At 40.1% G+C, this 26,488-nt stretch overlaps 1 protein-coding gene and 1 pseudogene across 2 annotated transcripts in view; both read left to right on the forward strand.

Annotated features, from left to right (window-relative positions):
• The window catches only part of Fam120c (family with sequence similarity 120C), a 149,572-nt gene that overhangs the window by 43,630 nt on the left and 79,454 nt on the right, over positions 1–26,488 (forward strand). For both annotated transcript variants that reach the window (XM_013350639.2, XM_005358882.2), the window contains exons 2-4: positions 9,097–9,343; positions 11,570–11,652; positions 17,932–18,060. In XM_013350639.2, coding sequence (XP_013206093.1) covers positions 9,097–9,343; positions 11,570–11,652; positions 17,932–18,060 — 459 coding nt within the window. The remainder of the gene's footprint in view (positions 1–9,096; positions 9,344–11,569; positions 11,653–17,931; positions 18,061–26,488) is intronic.
• Positions 12,358–12,492, forward strand: LOC113457456 (annotated as a pseudogene).

Genomic DNA, 26,488 nt, shown 5'->3' on the forward strand with positions numbered 1-26,488 from the left:
AGGAGAGGAGAGAGGAAAGGAGGAAAACTGATTGGGCTGGGAAAATTAATAAAAGAAATAGAAACGAGTATGATAGAACCTGTAGGGGCCGGGAGAAATGGTTCAACAGTTAAGAACACAGTCTGCTCTTTCAGAAGACCCTGGTTTGAGTCTCAAAACCCACATGGGTCTAACAACCATCTGTTCCAAGCCATCTACTGCCCACTTCAGGCCTCCAAAAGTGAGGCATGCAATTGGTGGGCAGACATACTTGGCAAGCGAAACAGTCATATACATAAAATAGTAGAGCCTAGATGGGTCTATACTAGGTCCTCTGCGTATTACTATTTTTTTTACATTCCAACTTCAGTTTCTCCTCCTTCCTCTCCTCACAGACCCTCCCCCACATCCACTTTGCCCCCCATCCACCCTTCATTTTCTATTCAGAAAAGAACAGGCCTCCCATGCATATCAACCAAACATGGCATATTAAGTTACAATAAGATTAGGCACCTCCCCTTCTATTAAGCCTGGACAAGGCAACCCAGTATGAGGAAAAGGGTCCCGAAAGCCAGCAAAAGAGCCAGAGAGACAGCTCCCACTCCCACTATTAGGAGTCCTACAAGAGCACCAAGCTGTAAAGCTGCAACATACATGCAGAATGCCTAGGTCAGTCCCAGGCAGGCTTCCTGCTTGGAGGTTCAGTCTCTGTGAGCCTCTATGAGCCCAGGTTACTTGATTCTGTAGCTTTTCTTGTGGTGTCCTTGACCCCTCTGGCTCCTACAAGCCTTCCCCTCCCTCTTCCACAGGATTCCCTGAGCTCCGTCTAATGTTTGGCTGTGGATCTCTGCATGTGTTTCCATCAGTGGCTGGACAAAGGCTCCCTGATGACAGTTGGGCTAGGCACCAACCTCTAAGTATAGCGGAATAGCATTAGGCTTTGTTACATTGACTTTTATTTGCCAGTTGTGTTTGGTTCTATCCTGGGTCTCTGGGCTGTCTAGCCTCTGGCTCCTGTGCTCCAGGAACTGTCAGGGGTGGGCTCCCTCTCATATCATGGGTCTCAGGCTGGACCAGACATTGGTTAGCCATTCCAATAATTTCTGCTCCAACTTTGCCCCAGCACATCTTGTAGGCAGGACAAATGGTAGGTTGAAGGTTATGCGGCTGGGTTGGTAGTCTTGCCTGGTTACAGAAGATGCCCAGTTTAGGCCACTTATCCCTTATTACTAGGAGTCTTAGCTAGGGTTAGCCTTGTAGCTTCCTGGGAGTTTCCATTACACTAGGTTTCTTGCTCGGCTCAGAGCTGTCCCCTCCATTCCAGTCATCTCTTCCAGTACTCTTCCCCTCCATCTTTCCCCCACCAGATCTCTCCTGTTCCCATCCCCACCCGCCCCCAGTCTATTCTATTTCCCCTTCCCAGGGAGATTTAAGGACCCCCCTGAGTCCTCCTTGTGACTTAGCTTTTATGTGTCTGTGAATTCAATTCCACATGGTTATCCTTTACAGCTGATATCCAATTATCAGTGTCATGCTTGTTTTTCTGAGTTGTCTCACTCAGGATGATTTTTTTTCTAGTTCCATTCATTTGCCTTCAGATTTTATGATGCCATTGTTTTTTTTACTGCTGAGTAATACTCCCCTGTGTAAACGCACCACATTTTCTTTATCCATTCTTTGGTTGAGGGCCATCTAGACTGCTTCCAGGTTCTGGCTATTTTGAATAAAGCCGCCATGAATATAGTTGAGCAAGTGTCCCTGTGGTAGGATGGAGCATCCTTTGGGTATATGCCCCAGAGTGGCATTGCTGGCTCTTGAGATAGATCTATTCCCAATTTTCTGAGAAACTGCCATCATTATTTCCAAAGTAGCTGTACAAGTTTGCACTCCCACCAGCAGGGAGGAGTGTTCCCCTTGTGTTGGCAGCTATTGGGGGCTGTGAATCTCCAGACCCTGAATTCCCTGTGAGCGGCTTGTTTTTCCTATGCTTGCAGCAGCTCTGAGCAAAACTTGTTTTCTTCTGCTCTGAGCAGCCAACAGCTACTCTGAGCGCGAGACTGTCTGCAGCTGCTCTGAGCACCAGACCTTGATGGCAAGCTGGTGGGCCGGCAGCTGAAAGATCCCGAGACCTGGGCGTGGTTAAGGATCTCTGTATAAGCTTTCTCTGAGCACAGTAAACTTGGCATTGGCATTCCTGTATCAAGGATGACCCGTGTCTGTGTCTCTGTCTATGTGTTTTAAAGTCTCTCAGCCCCGTTCCCGGCTCGGTTTCCAGCTTGTGGACCGCCTTGTCGTGGCACGGGCGCTACAGGACTGTCGGGTTTTTACATTCTTGCCAGCATTAGCTGTCACTTGTGTTTGATCTTAGCCATTCTGACAGGTCTAAAATGAAATCTCAGAGTCATTTAGATTTGCATTTCCCTGATGGCTAAGGATGTGGTATCTCGGCCATCTGAATTTCTTCTGTTGAGAACTCTCTGTTTAGATCTGTAACCCATTTTTAGTTGGATTATTTGGTTTGTTGATTTCTAGTTTCATGAGTTCTTTATGTTTTGGAAATTAGCGCTCTGTCAGATGTGGAGCTGGTGAAGATCTTTTCCCATTCTGTCGGCTTCCATTTTGTCCTGTGGGCAGTGTCCTTTGCTATGCAGAAGCTTTTCAGTTTCATGAGGTCCCATTTATTAATTGTCAGTTCTTGTGCCTGCTATTGGTGTTCTGTTCAGGAAGTTGTCTCCTGTGCCAATGCATTCAAGACTGTTGTCCACCTTCTCTTCTATCAGGTTCAGTGTATCTGGATTGTATTGAGGTATTTGATCCACTTGGACTTGAGTTTTATGCACAGTGATAGATGTGGATCTATTTGCATTCTTCTATATGCCGACATCCAGTTATACCAGCACCAGTTGTTAAAGATGCTTTCTTTTTTCCACTGTATAGTTTTTGCTTCTTTGTTAAAGATAAGTGTCCACAGGTGTATGGATTTACTTTTTGGTCTTTGTTTCTAATCCGCTGACCTATCTGTCTATTTTTATGTCAGCACCGTGCTGTTTTTATTACTATAGCTTTGTGGAAGAGCTTGGAATCAGGGACGGTGATACTTCCAGAAGTTTTTTTATTTTATTTTACAAGATTGTTTTAGCTATCCTGTTTTTTTTTTTGTTGTTGTTGTTGTTTTGTTTCTCCATCTGAGGTTGAGTATTGTATTTTCAAAATCTGAAAAGAATTATGTTCGGATTTTGATGAGGATTGCATTGAATCTGTGGATTGCTTTTGGTAGGATGGCCATTTTTACTATGTTAATCCTATTGATCCATGAGCATTGGAAGATCTTTCTATTTTCTGATATCCTCTTCAGTTTCTTTTTTTTAATATTTATTTTTTATTATGTATACAATAGTCTGTCTGCATGTATGCCTGCAGTCCAGAAGAGGGCACCAGACCTCATTACAGATAGTTGTGAGCCACCATGTGGTTGCTAGGAATTGAACTCATGACCTTTGAAAGACCAGGCAATGCTCTTAACCACTCTCTCCAGCCCCCTCCTCTTCAGTTTCTTTCTTCAAAGACTTGAAGTTCTTGTTATATAGGTCTTTCACTTGTTTGCTTATAGTTACCCCAAGATATTTTATATTATTTGTGGCTCTTATGAAGGTATTGTTTTCATGATTTCTTCCTCTGCCTGTTTATTAAAGGAGGGATACTGATTTTATTTTGAGTTAATCTTGTATCCAGTCATTTTGTTGAAGGTGTTTATTAGCTGTAGGAGTTCCTTGGTAGAATTTTTGAGGTCGCTTATGTATAGTATCATATCATCTGCAAATAACAATACTGTGACTTCTTCCTTTTCAATTTGTATCCCTTTAATCTCCTTTAGTTGTCTTATTTCTCTAGCTAGAACTTTAAGTACTATATCAAATAGATACGGAGAGAGTAGACAGCCTTGTCTTGTTCCTGAATTTAGTGGAATTGCTTTGAGTTTCTCTCCATTTAGTTTGATGTTGGCTGTTGGCTTGCTGTTTATTGCCTTTATTATGTTTAGGTATATTCTTTGTATCCCTGCTCTCTTCAAGACCTTTATCATGGAAGGGATTTTGTCAAAGGCTTTTTCAGCATCTAAGGAGATGATCTTGTGTTTTTTTTTCTTTCAGCTTATATGATAGATTATATTGACAAGACAGATTTTTGTATGTTGAACCACCCCTATATCTCTGGGATAAAGCTTGCTTGATCATGGCAGATAATTTTTTTATGTGTTTTCTGCTTTGGTTTACCAGTATTTTATTGAGTATTTTTGCATCAATGTTCATAAGGAATATTAGTCTATTATTCTCTCTCTTTTTTTGTTGAGTCTTTGTGTGGTTTGGGTATCAGGGTAACTATGGGCTCAAAATGAATTTCACAATATTCCTTCTGTTTCTGTTTTGTGGAAGAATTTGTCCAGTTTTGGTATTAGTTCTTCTTTGCAAGTCTGGTTAGAATTCTGTGACAAAACCGTCTGATCCTGGGCTGTTTTTGGTTGGGAGATTTTAATGACTATTTTTATTTCTTTAGGGGTTATAAGTCTATTTAAATTGTTTACTTGATCTTGATTTAACTTTGATAAGTACTAACTTTCAGGAAATCCCTCCAGGAATAGCCACTGAACATGGCATAACAATATACAATAATAGTAGGCATGGTCCTTCCTATCAAGGCTGGATGAGGCAACCCAGGAGGAAAAGGATCCCAAAAGCAGGCAAAAGAGTTAGAGACACCCCAAAGTCCCACAAAAACACTAAGCTATCAGCCATAACATATATGATATCTCTGGGAGGTCTGCTGTTTTCCTGAAGGGAAATGGAGGAGGAACGTATCTAGAGGAGAGTAATTTAGGGGAAGCAGGGGATGATGGGAGAAGAGAATGTAGGGAAAACTGCAGTCAGGATGTGTTGAAAACAATAAGAAAAAAATAAAAGATATATCTTGTGGTTTTTGAAGATTGGAGATGCTTTTTTCAAGTTGGTTCTGTGCCTGTATGATCTGTCTTGATGCTGTAAGACTGAAGGAGCTGTGTGTATATGGGCTGGGGAGTGGGATGGCTCAGTGTGTGAGGAAGGTGCTTGCCACTAAGCCTGGTGATCTGCATTCAGTCTCATAGACTCATATGATTAGAAAGAGGAAACCAATTTCTGCCAATTGTCATCTGACCTCAACACATATGCGGAAGGATGTCTCCCCAAATAAATATATTAACTAAAGCAAATAAAATAAAAATTAAAAAGGGCGAAGAGGGGAGAATCATCAAAGAATTTGTCTAAGAAGAAATAGACCTATGGAAATACTTGAAGCATTAGAAAGTTTCTAAGGCATTTTAGGCAGAGAAACTGAATGATCCAGGTTAGGGATGCAGGAAGAATCTTGGAAATAGGTTGGCATGCTTATTTCCAAGGAACTGTGAGAAAGATTTGTGAGGTTTTTTTTTTTAATTCTAATGTTTTCTATTCTTCTCTAGAATGTGTAGTGAAAACGTTCTGTGCTTGGAACTTTGAGTCTTTTGTTCTAATCCTGGTTCTGCCGCAAATTAGGTAATCATGTCAAGGCATTTATCCTCTCTAGATCTTCATTGTCTAAGAAGTCAAGTGGATTAAGATTGAAACTACATTGAAAATATAAGTGTTTGGATCACAGGAATTGTTATAGCAATCTGTGTTGAAGCATGATTAAGTATGGTAGAGTTTTTGTTGTTTTGTTTTGTTTTGTTTTGTTTTGTTTTGTTTTGTAGTGGTGAGAGATGGCTTCTCTGCATAGCCCTGACTGTCCTGGAACTCGCTCTATAGACCAGGCTGGCCTCAAATTCAGAGATACACCTGTCTCTGCCTCCTGAGTACTGGGATTAAAAGTGTGTACCATCACCCAGCTGAGTGTTGCTTTGTTTTGGTTTGGTTTTTTGTTTTTTGAGTCAAGGTTTCTTTGTGTAATAGTCCTAGCTGTCCTGGAACTCACTCTGTAGACCAGTCTGGCTTCAAACTCACAGAGATCCGCCTGCTTCTGCCTCCTGAGTGCTGGGATTAAAGGCGTGTGCCACCACCACCCGGCTGGTTTTAATCTCTAAGTAATTGTGATTTATATTCATAGTGTTAGAAGACTCATCACATTAAAGATCTTTAGTACTACTACTCTATCTGATGGTGCAGAAAAATTCCAAATTTGATGTTTACTTGGACAACTAGTGAATTTTTTTAAAGGTCTATCATTCACAAAACTGTAGGTTCAATCATACTACCATATACACACAGACAGTCATTAGTTATTCACTTGGTGTGGCAAATAGTCCCAGCTACTCAGGATACAGAGATGGGAGGATCACTTGAGCCGAGGAATTTGAGATCAGTCTCGGTGATATAGTAATAGCCTATGTGTATCGTTCCTCCTTGCCCTACCCCCCCCCAATTAGTAATCATTGGCTTTCTGGGGTTGAAATCACTTGTACCATGGCATAATCAGCTTCAGCTGGGCTTAAAGTTATGCGTCACGGAAAGAATATGGATGTCAGTAACAGTCTGACCTAGGTTTTTTTAGGTCTGTGGCTCTGAGCATTACACCTTTCTTTTGTACATTTGAATTTCTTTAAGATTGAATTTAGAGTGCCTGCATAATCAGGTTATTGGTGTAGGAGTTCCTTCTGTTTGTGTGTTGCTTTTATTGGTTAATGAATAAAGAAACAGCCTTGGCGTAGGTGATAGGATGGAACTTAGACAGGTAGAGAAAACAGAACTAAATGCTGGGAGAAAGAAGGGCAGAGTCAGAGAAGCTATGGATCCTCTGCCTGAGACAGACACCAGTTAGAATCTTTTCCGGTAAGCCACTGCCATGTGGTGATATATAAATTAATAGAAATAGGTTAAATTAAGATGCAAGAATTAGCCAATAAAAAACTAGAGATAATGGGTCAAGCAGTTTTTTAATTAATACAGTTTCTGTGTGGTTATTTTGGGTGTAAGCTAGCTGGGCAACTAGGACAAACAAGCAGACCTCTCCCTACAACAATTGGTACCCAACGTGGACCCTACAACAGGTTATGATGACATAAGAGGCTAGATCATATTTTGTGGTTGCCTAGTGTGAGGTTGATGGATGAACTAGCAACTTGTATGCTAGGTGTGCTGGAAGAAAATATCATCAGAAGACAGCATAAAACCGTTCCTTACTCTGGCACATCTGGAGTTAACTGTATCTGTAGGTATAAATATGTTATAACACTTTGGTTCCTTTGCCTAGATATTAAATTAATACTTTGCTGTGCTTTCTGCTTATTTGTGCCTTTGTCCTTATGTGACCTCATGTGTGACATGAATATCAACAGTGATTAAACTCTTTCTACATCCTAACAATTTTAATGTATTGAAACTCTTGTTACACTCCACAAAATTATTATTACTTTAGAACATCAAGACATATCAGTTGAGCTAGGCATGATGGTACATACTTTTAATGTGAGCAAGCACTCAGAAGGCAGAGGCAGGCAGAGCTCTATGAGGTTGATGCTCATTTGGCCTACATAGTGAGTTCCAGACCAGCCAGAACTATATAGTAAGACCCTGTCTCAAAAAACCAAAGCAGCAACGACTGCAATGGCAAACAATAGGTCTTCTGAGTTCAAAGACATTATCAAGATCTATAGACTGTAGAACCAAACAATTCTGGGCTTTTCTCTTTCTAGCTGTATGACTTTGGAGATAAATGGCCTCATAGGATTTTTTTACATATAAGTGAATTAATGCATATAAAGTATAAAGTTATATTGCTTTGCACATAGCACATAGTTAGGACCTGTTAGTATTGTCATTAGTATGTAGTGCTATGCACCAGCGTGGAGCCTGAATGGTGGAGCCAATAACAGTGGAACCCAAAATGCAGCGATAAAGTCTCCATAGTCAAAGAACTTAGTCTGGTGGAGCCAGTGTACAGGTAACTTTGGTATGCTTCATTTACACCAAATAGAGCATGTGCAGGAAGGGTACTTAATAGGCTGTCTCTGTTTCTATTAAAAATAGTGCTGTTTGGGGAGTGTGCTTGGTACCAGAAGTGATATGTATTCTGGAGTTAGGTCAGCTTCCATTGTTTCTTACTCAAATAGCTTTGAGGCCAGCCATCCTTTTACAGCTTAGTTTCTCTGTTTTTAAAATAGGGTAAAGTTTTGACCCTTGACTAATGGAAATAATCTCTGTGGGTTTCTTCTGGGGAACCCTGTGAGAAACCTCCCTTGTGGAAGCACTTGCCTTTCTTAAGATGCTCCTAAGGGGAGAAGAAACAAGAACTGTGAAAGGGGGGTGCTATGCTGGACCTGGGGGTTTCTAGCACCCACTTTGGGCAGTTTACAACTGCTTGCAACTCTAGTTCCAGGGGATCCAGTGACCTCTTCTGACTTCCATGGGCATCTCCATGCACTGATGCACAGGAACACATTCAGCATACACACAACACGTAAACAAATAAGTAAATGTTTGAAAAAGTTGATAGGTGAGGGTGTGGAGATCTGGCTCAGCAGTTGAGAGCAGTGGCTGCTCTTCCCCAGGATCCGGCTTCAATTCCCAGCAACCCCACAGCAGCTCACAGCTGTCTGTACTCCAGTTCCAGGGGATCTGACACCCTCACACAGACTTGCATGCAGGCAGAACATGTCCATAAAAAACTGATAGATGAACTAAGATTTCTATTTCCACTTCTAAATACTTTCATTCATATATACCTTACCATGATTGTTGTGATGAGATTATACAGGTAGAATATGCACAGTACATAATAGCTACTGAATAATTTGTTTTTTATGAAGATCTCTGTTATGGCTTCAAGCAGAAACCAGAGATTTAGTATTATATTAAATAATTAATATAGTGTACATCAAGGAATAGTGTGTTGATTTCACAACTTAAGGGTTGGACAGTTAGTAGACATGTGTACAAGCACAATCATATTCTAAGCTGATATACAATTTGCTTGTTTTGTTCTTTTTAGCCAAAGATAATCTAAAATTTTATCATCATAAATTAGGCACCATCCTTCCTGATTTCTAATCTTGTTAGATGCACATAGATCAGTGTCTGAGTCATGACATGTTCTCTTTTTCTTCTCTCCTAGGTCTTTCAGAGCCTGGAAGACCACCATTTGGAAGTGGTGGCTTTTTTCAGAGAAAATGGCTTTCATGGTCTTCTTGCTCATGACTCGGAATATGCGCTCTACAATATTCCATCTTACTACAGTTCCCATGCACTGAAGCTAAGCTGGAATGGGAAGAACCTCACAACCAACCAGTTCCTGATGCAGGAAGTGGCCAAGCAGCTCGGTTTGAAGCGAATAAATTTCCCCATATTTGCTGCACTGCTTGGTAGGTCGTCTAAGCCAGAGAATCCAGTGTTTGGTAAAGTTTCTTCTTGCATAGATAGGATGAGCAGACTAGAGTGGTTTAGCCTGGCAGTATTGGTTTTGCTTTTTTAGAGACTTCATGCTGATTTGGGATGTAGCTTAGTTGTTCGTGTACTTATTTAGCATGCATGTGGTCCTGTGTTCAATCCTAGAACCACACACCTGGGTGTAGTGTAACATGCCTATAATTCTAGCACTCAGGAGGTAGAAACACAAGGATCAGAAATTTAAGACCATCCTTGGCCACATAGTCAAGGCCAACCTGTGCTATATGAGAAAGACCCTGTCTCAAAAAACAAAACCTGAAGTTCTCATACCATATAATACTGTAAGAAAAAAAAAGTAGAAATACTTTTTTTAAAAGAAATACTGAAAAGCAGTAGACAGGGGTTCTTAGCAGATGATCTGAAAAACTTAGTATTTTATGAACCTATTAACTTGTGATAAGAATGTGAACATATAAATGTCAGTTACAAATATGAGAACATTTTTTTTTGGATTTTTTGAGACAGGGTTTTTGTGTGTAGCCCTAGCTATCCTGGAACTCACTTTGTAGAGCAGGCTGGCCGCGAATTATATTGCAGAACTTACATGCAGAGTCCAATGTTTCACTAGTCCAAGTTATCTTTTCTTCTCTACTCTGATTATTAGCATTTCTTTTTAAAAATCTAGATTTAGATCAGGAAGCTGTGTGGACTAGTTCTGCTCTCGGTCTTTTTTGTTAGGAGTACTTTTGAACAGTATTCAGCATAATTCATTTGCAGTGAAAAGTCCATATCCAGGGCTAGTACCCTGCCATTATCATTCGCGGAACTTTCTCCCATCCCTATCAATTCCTCTATCCACACACCCAGTGGGTTTCTTTTTTGTTGTTTCATTTTTCTTCGGGGTCTCACTGTGTAGCTTCAATCATAAGATCCTCCTGCCTTAACCCTCCTAATGCTGGGATTGCAGGCATGTATTGTTACATCCAACTTTCAGGCTTTCTTTTAAAGATGCAAATTTTTTTGTTGTTTTTTGAGAAGGGTTTCTCTGTAGCTTTGGAGCCTGTCCTGGAACTTTCTCTGTAGACCATGCTGGCCTCAAACTCACAGAGATCTGCCTGCTTCTGCCTTCCAAGTGCTGGGATTAAAGGTGTGCGCCACCACTGCCCAGCAAAGATGCATTTCAAAGTAAATTGCAGAATTGATATTTGGAATTGGTTTTCCAAGTATTGACAGTATGAACATTAATAGACTGGTATAGTTGTGACCTGTAAGCACAAAGAACATCACTTTGGATAATGTGATTGAATTAGCCTACGTTTTCAAATTAGATTTTGTGCAATTATCACTGAAGTCCCGCTTCCCTGGATTCATTTTTCTCATCTCAGAAATGAAAGTAGTTATAATCCCAGTGCTACTCATGAGGCTGAGTAAAATGAGATAGGGAAAGTGCTTTGAAGTTGTCAAGTAATCAATAACTTCTATTATAAAGGCAGCACAGCTAGGTAACAGTTTCCCATTACCTGTGATAATGGATAGTGCCATGCAGTTGAGAGTCTGATAGTCCTATTTTTTTGTTCTAGTATAGGCCTACTTAGGGCCAAGTCACTAAGCTTGTTCGAATCTCAGTTTCCTTGTCTATAAAATGGAGATAAAACTTTAAGATTTGATCATTATAAAGGAGATACTCATGGTACAGAGTAGATAATTAGTACATAGATAACTACTTAATTACTTAATTTAATTAATTATTACATTAAGAATATAGGCTTACTGGGTGTTATGGTGCATGCCTCTAATCCCAGCACTTGGGAAGCAGAGGCAGGTGGACCTTTGAGTTGGAAACCAGTTTGGTCTATATATCAAATCTCAGACCACCCATAGACATATAGTGAGACCTGTCTCCAAAATAATAATAATGATAATAATAACATAGACCTAATTTGGCATAGTAGAGCACATCTTTAATCCCAGAACATAAGAGTCAGAGAGAGTCAGATCTCTGTGAGTTTGAGGCCAGCCTCGTCTAGAGAGTGAGTTCTGGGATAGCCAGGGCTACACAGGAAAACCCTGTCTCAAAAATAAAATAAAGAGAATATGGGTCTATGTGTAATTCAGTTATTTCCTCTCCCAGAGGATCCTCTTTATGACCTAAAAGATTTAAGCAAACTATACAGTGAATAAATGAAATGTCTATTTTATAGGTAACCACATTCTACCCGATGAAGACTTGGCTGCTTTTCACTGGAGCCTTTTGGGACCAGAACATCCTCTTGCATCACTTAAGGTAATATGTCCTATTTTGCCCCTGTACAATTAGGACGCATCAACTTTTGATTGAACTTTGATGGTGTAGAACAATTATCTTTCATTAGATTTTTTAAAGTCTTTGCTTTTAAAGTCTTTTTGTTTATTTGTTTTCGTTTGTTTTTGAGGTTGTATTTTAATTACACTTCTTCCTTCCCTTTCCTCCCTCTAAACCCTTCCACATATCCCTATCCACTCATCCATCAAGTTTATGGCCCTTTTCTTTTCATCAGTTGTTTTTGCATGTACACATATATTTGTATGTACATATATATTCCTAAATATAATCTGGTGAGTCCATATAATGCTACCTGAACGTCTGTTTTCAGGGCCGACAGTTTGGCACTAGATAACCAATTGGTGTGCTCTTCCCTTGGGAGGACCGCCTCTTCCAGTCCCAGCTTTACTCACTTGCCTCTAGTTCTCTGTGTAGGGTTGAGGACTCGGTGGGCTTTTCTCCATGCAGTTTGGCATGTTCCTTGGTGTCCTGTTTCATTAGGTTTAAATTATAATACTTAGCCGGGCGGTGTTGGCGCACGCCTTTAATCCCAGCACTCGGGAGGCAGAGGCAGGCGGATCTCTGTGAGTTCAAGACCAGCCTGGTCTACAAGAGTTAGTTCCAGGACAGGCTCCAAAACCACAGAGAAACCCTGTCTCGAAAAACCAAAAAAAAAAAAAAATTATAATACTTAGCTTGCAGTGGAGACACTGATTAGGAAGGCGGTTATATTTGGCATGTGCTAATTGCTATGATATTCCAAAATGTTGGATACTTGACAGCATAATTTGTGGTAGTGTGAGCTCTGTTCACACTCTCGCCTTAGAATAAAGTAAAACTATATTTTTCATGCAGATAAAAATTAGTTCTGATAATACCTATAACATAAGAATGCATATAAACTGGCAAAGAAAAATGCCTTAATAGTGACAAAAATGAGTAAAAGACTGAGTCAGAAAAATTGACAAAAGCAGAAATACAGTGGCTAATCATTTGACTAGATGCTCAACCCCACTAGTGACCAGACATGTACATCAGATGAGTGATATGACCATTTTTTTAATAGTTTAGCAAAAATTAAAAATGGAATTTACTGCTATGAAATCTACAGAAGAACCAACGCCCTTTGGCACTTGTGGCAGTGTAGTAGGAGGCCACTTGTTCATTTTCTGGCTGCCCAGACTCCCGAAATAATCACACAGAAATTATATTAATTGCAATACTGTTTGGCCAATAGCTTAAGCATTTTTCTGCCTAACTCATACCTTAAATTAATCCATTTCTATTAATCTGTGTATTGCCACATGGTAAAGGCTTACCTGGTAAAGTCCTGTCCCCAGCGTCTGCCTCTGGTGGGGTTACATGGCTTCTCTTCACTCTATCTTCTTTCTCCCAGCATTCAGTTTAGTTTTCCTTTCTAGTTCTATTCTGCTCTATCACAGGCCAAAGCAGCTTCTTTATTCATTAACCAATAAATGCAACACATATACAGAAAGATGGGTTAATTTAAGATGTAAGAGCTAGGATGTAAGTCCTAGACCTAATAGGACAATCAGTGATTTAATTAATACAGTTTTGTGTAATTATTTTGGGTCTGAGTGGCCTGGGAAAAATGAGCAACTTCTGTCTACAGTTCTTTCTCCTTCATCATTTTTTCCTTGCTTCATTGGTTATTTCCCATTTGATGTATAAGCATGATCCTTTTCAAAATTTCTGTGTATTTTTCCATTTAAATATATTTATTTCCTATGCATAGGTGCTTTGTCTGCATGTATGTCTGTTTACTACATGTGTACATAGTGTCTACAGAAGCCAGAGTGGGTATTACATCTCTTAGGACTGAAGTTACAGACGTTTGTGTGCTGCTATATGAATGATGGGGATTGAACTTGGTTCTTCTGGAAGAACAGCCAATGCTCTTAACCTCTGAGCTATTTCTATAGCCCCAATCCTTTTTCAAAATTGGAGATAAGGCCTGATACCAACTAGCCTTGAACTAACTCAAAAGTCTCTGACTTCAGCCTCCTGGGTTCTAAGATTATAAGCATATGCTACTATGGATGGCTGTGTATGATTCAGGTTTGAAGATAAAACCCTTTGTGTGTGTGTGTGTGTGTGTGTGTGTGTGTGTGTGTGTGTGTGTGTGTTATCACTGGGATAACAGGTGTGTGTGTTGCCAATATCTCACCTTTTATTCAAGTATTAGGGATCTGAGTACAGGTTTTTGCATTTGTACAGCGAGCACTTTGTCAATTAAACATCTGTCCAGGCCCAAACCCACTGCTGACCTTACCCCTGGCCACCTAAGCTATTGCTCTACTTTTCTTCTTACAGTATACTCTTCCAAAGAATTTTCTGGGGATAGGGGTGGGGATGGTTCCATTGATTCTTACCTGCTACACAAACATAAGGCATTTGATTCCCAGACATGAAAAACAAAAAGAAGGGATGGTGGCTCATGCTTATAATTCTAGCCCTGGGGAGATGGAAACAGGCATATTCTTAGGGTTCTCTTGTCAGCCAGCCTAGCTTAACTGGTGAGTCTGGGTCCTAATCAGAGATCTTGTCTCAGAATACTAAGTGGATGGCTACTGAAGAGTGATGTTGGCCTCTGACCTACACACACACACCACACACAACAGGGTTGGGGGTGGGGAGGCTGTACTTGAGCTGTTTACTATCCTCCTGCCTCTGTAATCTGATTTGCTGAAACTGCCCTTAACAACATTACCAATAAATCCAATGGTCACCTCTCTGTTTTCATTTTACTTGCCAGTCTCCTAAACACTCAGCTGTCATTCCAACACGTTTGTTGATAGTTTTCATAATGGCCTCTTAAAAGTATGTGTTCAAGTTGGAGATATAGCTCAATGATGGAGAGCTTGCTGAGCACATGTGAGGACCTGGGTTCAATCTCTAGTACTGCCAAAAATGTGTAAGGTTTTAGGAACTTTGAAGGTGAAACTAAGATGGCCGTTTGAGGGTAGTTAGATAATTTGCATTGTGTGCAAAAAAATTACTATGCCACATGCTCTTAGTGCTTTAGAAGAGTGTAGAAGAAAATTTGTTCTTGGGTCTGAAGAGATAGTTCAGTTAGTAAACTGCTTGCTGCATGAACATGAGGACCTGAGTTCTAGCCCCAGTACCCACATAAAAAGGCAAGATGCTTTGTGCTTGTAATCCCAGTGCCAGGAAGACAGAGAGAGGAGGATTCATGAGGCTTGTTGGCCAACTAGCCTACCCTAGTTGAGGAGCCCCATGTACCATGATTGACTCTGTCTTAACAACAAGATGAACCACTTCTGAGGAACAATAATCTAGGGTGACCCTTGGTTTCCCTATGTATGTGCATCTGGACCCCCCCCAAACACATGTTTTACACACACACACTGGTGCACACACATGCATACATGCACACATATATACATATATGCACAGTATACAGATTTGTTTTAAAAAAATGTTGACAGTGCTCAGTGTAGATAGACTTTTCTTTGCCACCCACCCATTCCCAAATAACCGACACGGAGACTTAATATTAAATATAAATGCTCTGTTAATAGCTCAGGCTTATTACTAACTAGCTCTTAAACTTAATCTATTTCTATTCATTTACATTTCTGCCATGTGGCGTTACTTCTCTTTCATCTTGCACCTCCTGTTTCTTCTCTGTGTCTTGCTGGCAACTCCTCTGACTCCACCCTTCTTCCCAGCATTCTCTCTGCCCCCAGATCCTGCCTAGCCATTGGCCAATCAGCTTTTTATTAACAATGAGAGTAGTACATATTTATAGTGTACAAAGATTGTTCCACAGCAGCTTGGAATTGAACCCAGAGCCTTAGACATGATAGGAAATCACTCTACCTCCATATTATATCCCCAGCTCTAGAATTTGTTCTTTAGCATTATGAATCTGTCTTATTTTTTCTGAGCAAAAAACCTGATAGGGTAGGGGACTAGACTATTTGGGATAAATAAGGAGACTATTAAGAGGAGGAGGATGAGAGTGTAGTGAAGAGGTGAATATGATCAAAATTTATAATATTCATACATGAAACCTACTCTTGTATAGTAATATATACTAATTTTAAAAGAGGATTCAGAACATGTCACTTTCCTATTTAAAATCCTGTAATGACTGTTTATGTCACGCAATCCTTCTCATAGCTTGCCATTCCCAGAGTTTCCTAGCCCCTTAGAAGGTTCATACTTAACATTCTCTCTACTTAGATTGCCTTTTTTCTTACACAGCTATTTTCTCACTCATAAAAGTTTTGTTAAATGTCATTTTCTCAATGAGGCTTTTCCCAATCCTATTATTTAAAATTATATAGGTGTGCATGCACACATACATACATATGCACATCAGCTTATCCCAACCACATTTAATATTCCTGCTGCCATGAAGGCAGAGTTCTTGTCTTTTGTATTCACTGCTATGTCTCTGGTACCTTAGGACAGTATCTGGCCATTGCTTGACAGTAACTGTTTGATACAGGGTCACTGTACATAGTCCTGGCAGACCTAGAACTTACTATGTAAGTTGACCAAGCTGGCTTCACATTCATAGAAGTTTGCTTAAGCATCCAAGCGCTAATGTTAAAGGTGTGTGCTATCACACCAGACATAGTAACTTTTTAAAAAATTATTTTTTATTTCTATTTAATTTTGTGTGTATGGGTGTTTTACCTGCTTGTATGTCTATGCATGCCTGGTACCCATGGAGGCCAAAAGACAGTGGTGGATACCCTGGAGTTAGAGGCTTCCTTTAGCTGTCATATGCGTGCCAGAAACTGAACCTGGGGCCTCTGGAAGATCAACCTGTGCTCTTAGCCTCTGAGCTATCTCTCCAGCTCCATCAATAGCTGGTTTTTGAGGAATGAATGATGCAGTTTATTGGTAAAACATTTTTCACTCCAAATGACCCCTTATGACTCTAGATGTCTATGAATCTTGCTTTTTAAATTCAATTTTAGTTATATATATGCATGTAGGGGGATATATGCACATGAATGTATTTTGCCCACAGAGGCTATAGGAACTAGAGTTACAAATGGTTGTGAGCCGCCTGGTATGTAGGTACTTAAGGGAATTGAACTCAAGTCCTCTTGAAGAACAATATGTGCTATTCACTGCTGAGCCCTCTCTTCCACCCCCAACAAAATGAATTTTATCAAAAGCCTTCTGAAAATGTATACCATTGACTCAATCATTATAGCGTAAAGAACTATAATTATTAGACTTAAAGAACTCTAAATGTGGTAACAAAACCTACATTTCTGCATAGCATGAAATAATTTCCCTTTATATTTATTGATTTATTCATTCATTATTTGTGTATTTATGCATTTATTCTTCTCTCACATAATACATCCCAACTGGTGTTTCCCCTCTCTTCACTCCTCTCAATATCCCCGAAACTTCCCTCTCCCCAGGACCTACTGCTCCTCTCTTTCCCTTCAGAAAAGAACAGGCCTTCTAGGAAAGTCTTAAACCCTTCCATCAAGGCTGGAAGAGTCAACCCAGTAGGAGGAAAATGGTACCAAGAACAGGGAAAAGAGTCAGAGACATCCTCAACTCCCTCTGTTAGGAGCCCCACAGAAACAACTAACAACCATAAAATATATGCAGAGCACCTAGCTCGGACCCATACAGGGTCCGTGATTGTTGTTTCTGTCTCTGATTCCCTATGAGCCCAAGCTGGTTGACTCTGTGGGCCATGTTCTTGTGGTGTCCTCTACCTCTCTGGCTCATACAGTTTTTCCTCCCGTTTTGGAACAGGGCATCCTGAGCTCCACCTAATGTTTGGCTGTGGGTCTCTGCCTCTGCTCCCATCAGCTGCTGGCTGAAGCCTCACTGATGACAGTTGGGCTAGGTACCAGTCTATGAGTATAGCAGAATAGCATTAGGAATCATTACATTGCCTTTTTTTGAATATCACAAACATGGGCAAAACAATAGATTATTCCATTTATTCACAATTGTTTAATGATTTAGACCAACTATCAAGATTTTGCTATGCATTCTGGATTTTCTTGTTATTGCCAATATGACAAGTCATTTCATTTGCACATTCTTTGTGTATGTCTCTAAAATGTTTGCACGTTACCCTACATATGCATATGAACTTTATCACTTCTAGACATTCCCAAGTTCACAGCTGTGGGTGCTGGGAACCAAACTCTTATATTTTTGGCTGTGAGCCTAGCCTTTAACGGTGTCTTTGACTTTGGTGTCCCTTACTGATCATGTCTTTTCTAGGTCCGAGCTCATCAGTTGGTTCTTCCACCCTGTGATGTCGTGATCAAGGCTGTTTCTGAGTATGTTAGCGCCATCAAAGACCCCTCAAATCTGGATGTGGTTGGGAAGGATGTTTTCAAACAGTCTCAGGTGAGTCGGCCTACAGCTCTCTGTAGTTTTCATTTAAAGACTTGATTTTGTGTACACACGTTTGCAGCGGTCTACATGCCATGCCACGGGTGTGGCGGGCAGAGGACAGTTTGTGGGAATCAATCCTCTCCTTCCATCCTGTGGGCTGTAAGAATCCAACTCATATTGTCAGGCTTGGTGGCAAGTGGCTTTACTTGCTGAACCATCTCGCTGGCCTTCACCAGCTTTCTTACTCTCGCTTGCTACACTACCAAGTTCTCTGTTTTTTTTTTCAGAGGTCCCCAGCTTTCCCCCTGCTTACTGGCTAAAATTCTAAAATTTCCTTAAAAAATGTTCTAAGATCTGGATAGAAACGTTCCTTTGTTTTTTTCCTACTGATAATTAATATACTACAAACATATTCTGAAAAATTAAAAAATAAACAAACTGCCTAAAATTTTATTCCCCAGAACCTACTTATGACAGCTAATGCTCTTATGTGTCTTCTTTCGGTGTCATATGCTAGGGGTCAAACCCAGGGCTTGGCACGTGCTAAAGAAGCAGTCTACAGTTAAGCCACACCCTCAGCTAATTTTGATGCATACATGCTTTTAATTCTGTTTTGTTTATTTACTGCATGTGTAAGCCATGGTGCCCATGTGCTAGAGGACAGCTTGGTCTTCTTCTTCCACCATGTAGGTTCTGGGCATTGAACTCAGGCTACCAGACTTGGTGGCAAGTGCCTTTACCCACTGAGCCATATCATTATTCTTAATGTATATTTTAACATAAAGGATGTCTTACTGGAGAATAAAGTAGATAATGAGAAAAAGGACTATTTAAAATGAGCCTCCATAAAATAAGAATCCTGGCTAGTCTCTGGCACTATAGGATGGCTTCTAGATAATGTTACATGGATGGACTCATAAGGTATATAATAGCTTGAAAATATCTTTTGTCATTCAGCATGATGTTTTTAAGATTTTTTTCAAATTGGGCTAGAGAAATGGCTCAGTGGTTAAGAGCATGTACTGTTTGTGTAGAGGACCTGAGTTCACTTCTCAGCATCCATGTTGGGGAGCTCACAACTGCTTATAAGTAACTCTGGGAACCCAACACTCTCTTCTGGCCCCTAGGGCTACTTCCATGTATGTGGCATACACACACTGTTGTTCCCCACATAACACACATAAAAAGAAAAATTTTAAAGAAAAACAAGAATTTTTAAGCTGTTTGATATTGTGTGTGTGTCAGTAATTCATTTTTATGGGTTCATTCATCCACACTTTCCTTAAAGAATATTTAGATTAGATATAAACTTGAGTGGTTACAAATAGAGCTGCTATGTACACTTGCATACAAGCTTTTGTATGAATGTAGTGTTTCATTTTCATAGTGTAAATATCTAGACTTGAGATTTCTAGAACATATGTTAAGTGTATGTTAAAATTTATGACAATGCCAAATCATTTTTCACAGTAGTTATCTCTTTCCTTGCTAGTGCTTGGTCAATATTGTAACTTAAATTTTCTGCATTTTCGTATGTATGTATGCATGCATGCAAGCATGCATGCATGTGTGGGGAGTAGGCATGCTATAATGCTTATGTAGTGGTCAGAAGACAACCTGCAAGAGTCTGTTCTCTCCTTTACCATGTGGAATCCAACTCATGTCAGGCATGGTGGCAAGCATTATCCTGCTAGTCCTGATTTATTTCTGATAGTATAGTACCTTGTCCAGCTAGGCAATATGCTACAACTCAGCTATACCTACAGTGCTAAGCATAGTTTTAGTTTGTATTGAAAAGTGGATCATAGAAACCTTTGGTTTTGTTTATGGACGAGGACTCACCGTGTAGTCTGGCTGTCCCCAAACTGGCCATGTAGACCATGCTGTCCTTAGACTTGCACTGATCTCTCCGTATCTGCCTCCTGAGTGATAAGGTTTCAAGCATGTGCCATCACATACAATGAATATTTTTTTCTTGCACTTACTGTCCATTTGTCCTAGGATTTCTGTGTAGGTTCTAGGGATCAAACTGGGGTCCTCATGCTTACAAGGCAGTGACCTCACTGACTGAACTATCTCTTCAGCTTCTCTTTTTAAAAAAGTCAAATAATTGCATATTTTACATTTATAGCTCTAATTAATTTGTGTAAAATATTTGTCTTTTGTTTTTCATGTGATTATCCAGGTATCTGAATATAGTTTGTTGAAAGGCTATTTTTTTTCTCCCTTGAATTGCCTTTATGCTTTTATAAAAAAAAAAAGTCAATTGACTACATATACATGAGTGTATTTCTGTACTTTTGTGGGAGGGTTAAAGTGTGTGTATATTATTTTACCAGAAGTGCACCATCTTAACTACTATAGCTCAGTATTAAGTCTAAAAGCTAAGCAATGATTCTTCTAATTTCGATCTTATTTTGTCTTTGTAAACTCTTCTGCCTTTCCATATAAATTTTAGAAGAATATTGTTTGTATCTACAAAAAAAAAGAAATCTTGCTTGGATTTCAGTTGGAATACCATTAAATGTACGAAAGAAATTAGTTTATTTTTTTGTTTATTTTTCAAGTACTACTGATTAAACCTAGGATGATACGCTGTGCCAGCTGCCTGTCTTGAGGTTATATTCCCAGCCATTTCTTTTAAGCTTTTCTTTTTAGATAAAGTCTCACTATATTGCCTTGAATTAATTTTGAGCCTCAGCTAGGTCTTGAACTTGTGATCTTCCTGTCTCTGTCTTCTAAGTAGCTAGGATTACAGGTCTGTACAGCTGTACTCAGTTGTCAATATTTGACTCTAGTAGCATGACAAATCTATTTTATTTATGTCTTCCTTGACATTTTTTTAGATTTTTATTGAGCTCTACATCTTTCTCTGCTCCCCTCCCTGCCTCTCCCCTCCCCTTCCACCCTCTCCCAAGGTCCCCATGCTCCCAATTTACTCAGGAGATCTTGTCTTTTTATACTTTCTACTTCCCATGTAGATTAGATCCATGTATATCTCTCTTAGGGTCCTCATTATTGTCTAGGTTCTCTGGGATTGTGATTTGTAGGCTGGTTTTCTTTGCTTTATATATAACAGCCACTTATGAGTGAGTACATATGATATTTGTCTTTCTGGGTCTGGGTTACTGCGGCGAACTTTCTGACCAGCAGGAAAGAACAGCCACCAGACGAGGATTCTTCTCAAATCACGCTTTATTGGAGCCTCTTGGTTGTAGGGAGAGCAGAAAGCAAGGGGCCCGGAGCCCTGAACTATAACTGCTTATATAGGGAGTCTGCCTAGCAACTTTTGATACTTTGATACTTTAACTGCTTTTCTGGAGACCCACCAGCAGGAAAGAAAGCAGGGGAACATCCCTGTCAGTTACAGACCAGGATGTTCCCCTGCCGGTCAGGGGAAGTGTGGGCAGCTAGATCACAACAACTCACCCTGTTTTCCGGTGGAAGAACTGCAACCCTAATATGGAGTTATCTATCAAGCGAGGCTGGGGCCAAATGCCATCTTGTAATGGCAGCTATTCAAATCGGCTCCCAGCAGGTTACCTCACTCAAAATAATATTTTCTAGCTCCATCCATTTGCCTGCAAAAGTTAAGATGTCATTATTTTTTTCTGCTGTGTAGTACTCCATTGTATAAATATACTACATTTTCCTTATTCATTTTTCAGTCGAGGAGCATTTAGGTTGTTTCCAAGTTCTGGCTCTGACAAACAAAGCTGCTATGAACATAGTTGAGCACATATCCTTGTGGCACGATTGAACATCCTTTGGATATATACCCAAAAGTGGTATTTCTGAGTCTTGAGGAAGGTTGTTTCCTAATTTTCTGAGAAATGGCCATACTGACATCCAAAAGGGTTGTACCACCTTGCATTCCCACCAGCAATACAGAAGTGTTCCCTTTTCCCCACAACCTCTCCAGCATAAGTTGCCATCAGTGTTTTTGATCTTGGTCATTTTTACAGGTGTAGTATGGAATCTCAGAGTTGTTTTAATTTGCATTTCTCTGATGACTAAGGATGTGGAACATTTCCTTAAGTGTCTTTCAGGCATTTTAGACTCCTCTGTTGAGAGTTCTCTGTTTAGGTCTGTACTCCATTTTTTAAGTTAGATTATTTGTTTTTTTTTATGACCAATTTCTTGAATTCTTTGTATATTTTGGAGATCAGCGCTCTGTCTGGTATGGGGATAGTGAAGATCTTTTCCCATTCTGTAGGCTGTCGTTTTTGTCTTGTTGACCATATCCTTTGCTTTACAGAAGCTTTTCAGTTTCAGGAGGTCCCATTTATTAATTGTTTGTCTCAATGTCTGTGCTGCTGGGGTTCTATTTAGGAAGTGGTCCCCTGTGCCAATGCGTTCAAGTGTACTTCCCACTTTCTTTTCTATTAGGTTCAGTGTTGCTAGCTTTATGTTGAGGTCTTTGATCCATCTGGACTTGAATTTTGTGTATGGTGATAGATATGGGTCTATTTTCATTCTTCTACATGTTGATATCCAGTTGTGCCAGCAACACTTGTTAAATATGCTTTCTTTTTTCATTTAATTTTTTTTTGCTTCTTTGTCAAAAATCAGGTGTTCAAGGATGTATGGATTAATATCCGGGTCTTCTATTCAGTTCCATTGGTCCTCCTGTCTGTTCTTAATGCCAGTACCAGGCTGTTTTCAGTACTGTAGCTCTGTAATAGAGTTTGAAGTCAGGGATTGTGATGCCTACAGAAGTTCTTTTATTATACAGGATTGTTTTGGCTATCCTGGGTTCTTTTCTTTTCCATATGAAGTTGAGTACCATTCTTTCGAGGTCTGTGAAGAATTTTGCTGGGAGTTTGATGGGCATTACATTGAATCTGTAGATTGCTTTTGGTAAGATTGCCTGTTGGGGACCCTTCCTCAACCATCTCGGTTATAGATGATGCTGGGTAGTGCCACAGAAATCAGGACACAGGGGATGCAGAGTAGGAGATACAACTGCATATTTATTGCAAAGCCAGTGCTCCTTGATAATACTCGAATCACGATTCAAACTAGGTTCCCATAGTACTTGAAAATAGTTGCATAAACTAATAACTTCATTGCAAATAATTTCAAGAGCTTTGTGCCCTAGTTAATCTAAACAAAAAGCCTGGTGTTATGGGAATAACTTTTGCTGTTATAGAATATGTAAAAACACCTCAACAGAAGACAAACCACAACCTAATCAGAGCCTTTGAACTGCAGTGCACATCTGTGTTCTCAAGGACTGACCATTGGCAAGGCACTCTACTGATGGGAGAGGTTTGCCTCCTTCTGACTTGGCTTGCCAAGCCTGTCAGTGAGAATGCTACCTCAAGTCTCCCCTGCACAGAGTTTCTGTGCCGTTCAAAGCTAGCCCTCCACAATTGTCGACTTTTTTTTTTTTGAGACAGGGTTTCTCTGTGTCGCCCTGGGTATCTTGGAATTCACTCTGTAGATTAGGCTGGCCTAGAACTCACAGAGATCCACCTGCCTCTGCCTGCCAAGTGCTGGGATTAAAGGTGGTACCCACCACTGCCTGCCTTTTCTTTGATCTTTTAAATCTGTTGAATATTTTATAGTTTTTAAACATATAAACCCTCTATTTTAAAAATTATTTTATATTTATGCTTTTCCTTTGTTTCTTTTGGTGCTAGATATTGACCTCTGGGCCTTGTACATGTTAGGCAAATATTCTTTTCTAAATCTTTTAAAAAACAATCTTTTTTATTTTAGATACCAATCCCAGTTCTTCCCTCCCCTCCTCCTACTCCCTCACACCTTCCCCCTACCTCACCCCCGCCCACTCCTTAGAGAGGGTGAGGTCTCCCATGGGGAGTCAATAAAGTCTGGCACATCACATTGAGGCAGGACCAAGGCCCTCCCCCTGTATCTAGGCTGAACAAGGTATCCCTCCATAGGGACTGGGCTCCAAAAAGCCAGTTTATACACTAGTGATAAATACTTTGTTCCACTGCCAGTGACCCCACACACTGCCCAAGCCACACACTGTCACCCACTAGTTCGGTCTATGCTAGTTCCCCAACTCTCAGTCTGGATTCAGTGAGCATCTACTAGCTCGGGTCAGCTGTTTCTGATGGGGACATCATGGTCTTGACCCTTTTGTTCATATTATCACCCCTTCCTCTCTATGACTGGGCTCCAGGGGCTCTCGGCCCAGGGCTTAGCTGTGCATCTTTGCATCTGCTTCCTTCAATTACTGGATGAAGTTTCTATGGTAACAATTAAGGTAGTCATCAACCTGATTACAGGGGAAGGGCAGTTAAGGTACCCTTTCCACTGTTGCTTAGATTCTTAGCTGGGGTCATCCTAGTGGATATCTGGAAATTTTCTAGTGCCAGGTTTCTTGCTTAATCCCCTGCTGGATCCCTCTATCAAGACATTTCTTTCCTTGCTCTCTCTGTCTGTCCTTCCCCCAACTCGACCTTTCCAATCCCTCATGTTCTTCCTCCCCCCTCCCCTTCTCCCTCCCCCTCCCCTTCTCCCTCCCCCCTCCTCTTCTCCCTCCCACTCCACTCCCACAGTCTTCTCTCCCCCTATGTTCCCAATTTACTCAGGTGATTTTTAGACAAATATTCCATCACAGACAAAGCTATACTCTTAGGCTCTGTACGTGGTTTTGAGTATCCATAGCTTAAATAGTGCATATTTCACTAATTATAAAATACTATTTTGTATATTTTTAGAAATATGATTGATTTTTGTGTGTTAAATCTTGACTTGGAAATTTCTATCCTTACTTGTTAGTTCTATGAGTTTGTGGTGGTACACTTTCTGGGGTTTTTGGTGTAGTTGGTCATGTTTCAAAATAGAGATGGTTTTCTTTCTTTGTTTTCCAATTTGTGCGCCTCCCTCCCAAACCTGAGTTATTATAGTGTTTAGGATTTCTAAACCATATTCAATAGGAATGCCTAGACTAGAATACCATTGATCTTTAGAGATATTATCGAAGTTATTAAATATGATATGAGCTGTAGGTTTTCTGACATATGTTTCAGAACATGCATGTGTTCTAGTTCTAGTCCTACTTTTCTCAGATGAATCATTGCCATCATCATCATGAGTGCATAGTATGTATTTTGTGTGTATGTGCATGTTTACATTTGTGACAGTGTACTGGGATGTTCATGTACATGCATGCTTACATTTGTGACAGTGTACTGGGATGTTCGTGTACATGCATGCTTATATTTGTGACAGTGTACTGGTATGTTCATGTACTTGCATGTGGAGGCCAGGGTCAATGCTAAGTGTATTCCCCATCACTCTGATTTATTTATTTTTTATTATATATGACTGTGAGTATGCACATGTGTGCACATGTAAGTGTCCTTAGAGGGCTGATGCATCGGATCCCCTGGAACTGGAGACATAGGAAGTTGTTGGTGCTATAACCTGAACTTTGGTCCTCTGAGTATGTGCTATTTTTAAAAATATTTGTTTTAATTATGCATCTGTGTGCATATGTGTATACACACACACACAAGTGCAGGTGCCCTTGGAGACGACATTGGATCTCCTGGATATGGAAATTACAGGTAAGATGCCCCATGTGGGTGCTGGGACCTGAACTCATGTCCTCTGGAAGAGCAGTCCTTCCTGTTAACCCCTAGCCCCTTCTTCTAGCCTACAGCAGTACATTCTGTTAGCCACTGAGCCATTTCTCCAGCCCCTCCATCTTACTTTATGAGACAGGGTTCCTCACTGAATCTCGTGCTCACCTACCTAGCTAGGTTGGCTGGCCAGTGAACTCCAGGACTCCTGCTGTCTCTGCTTCCTCAGCACTGGAATTTTGAATGCACGCCTCTGTTATACCCATCTCTATGTGTGTGCCAAGCATCAGAACTTATGCTAGGATGGCAAACACATTTTGCTGTACCAAGTTATCTCTCCAGTCAATCTTACAAATGTATTTTACACATCTATGATAGTATCATATTTCTTTTCCTTCTTTAGTGTTGCACGATTAATAAAAAACCTAGAGACAGATATTAAAATATAAATGAAATATTACTACACTTAAGTCATCAGTATTTAGAATTGATACATTTTCTTTCAAACCTCTCTGGAATACTTTAAATTTCTAGGTTTGAATTGTTGATATTTTACAGAGTAGTTTTTGCCTTTTATTTCATGGAGGATAGTTGTAGTTGTTTGTGCTGTATTGAACTGGTTTTCAAGATAACGAAGGCTCGGAAGTGAGCTGGCAAGTCTAGTAGTTAATCTTCATTGTCAGTTTAAGTGGATTTTTGGTTTTTGTTTGTTTGTTTGATTTTTTGAGACATGGTCTATGGTTGTCCTAGAACTTGCTGTGTGGAGCAAGGTGGACATGGACTCACAGAAATCTATCCCTGCTTTGTGAATGCTGGGATTAAAGTTGTGTACCACTATAACCGGGTCTTTACTGGCTTTAAAATTTTTTTTTTTTTTT

This window comes from Microtus ochrogaster, chromosome X, assembly GCF_000317375.1.
Source record: "Microtus ochrogaster isolate Prairie Vole_2 chromosome X, MicOch1.0, whole genome shotgun sequence".
Classification (NCBI taxonomy): domain Eukaryota; kingdom Metazoa; phylum Chordata; class Mammalia; order Rodentia; family Cricetidae; genus Microtus; species Microtus ochrogaster.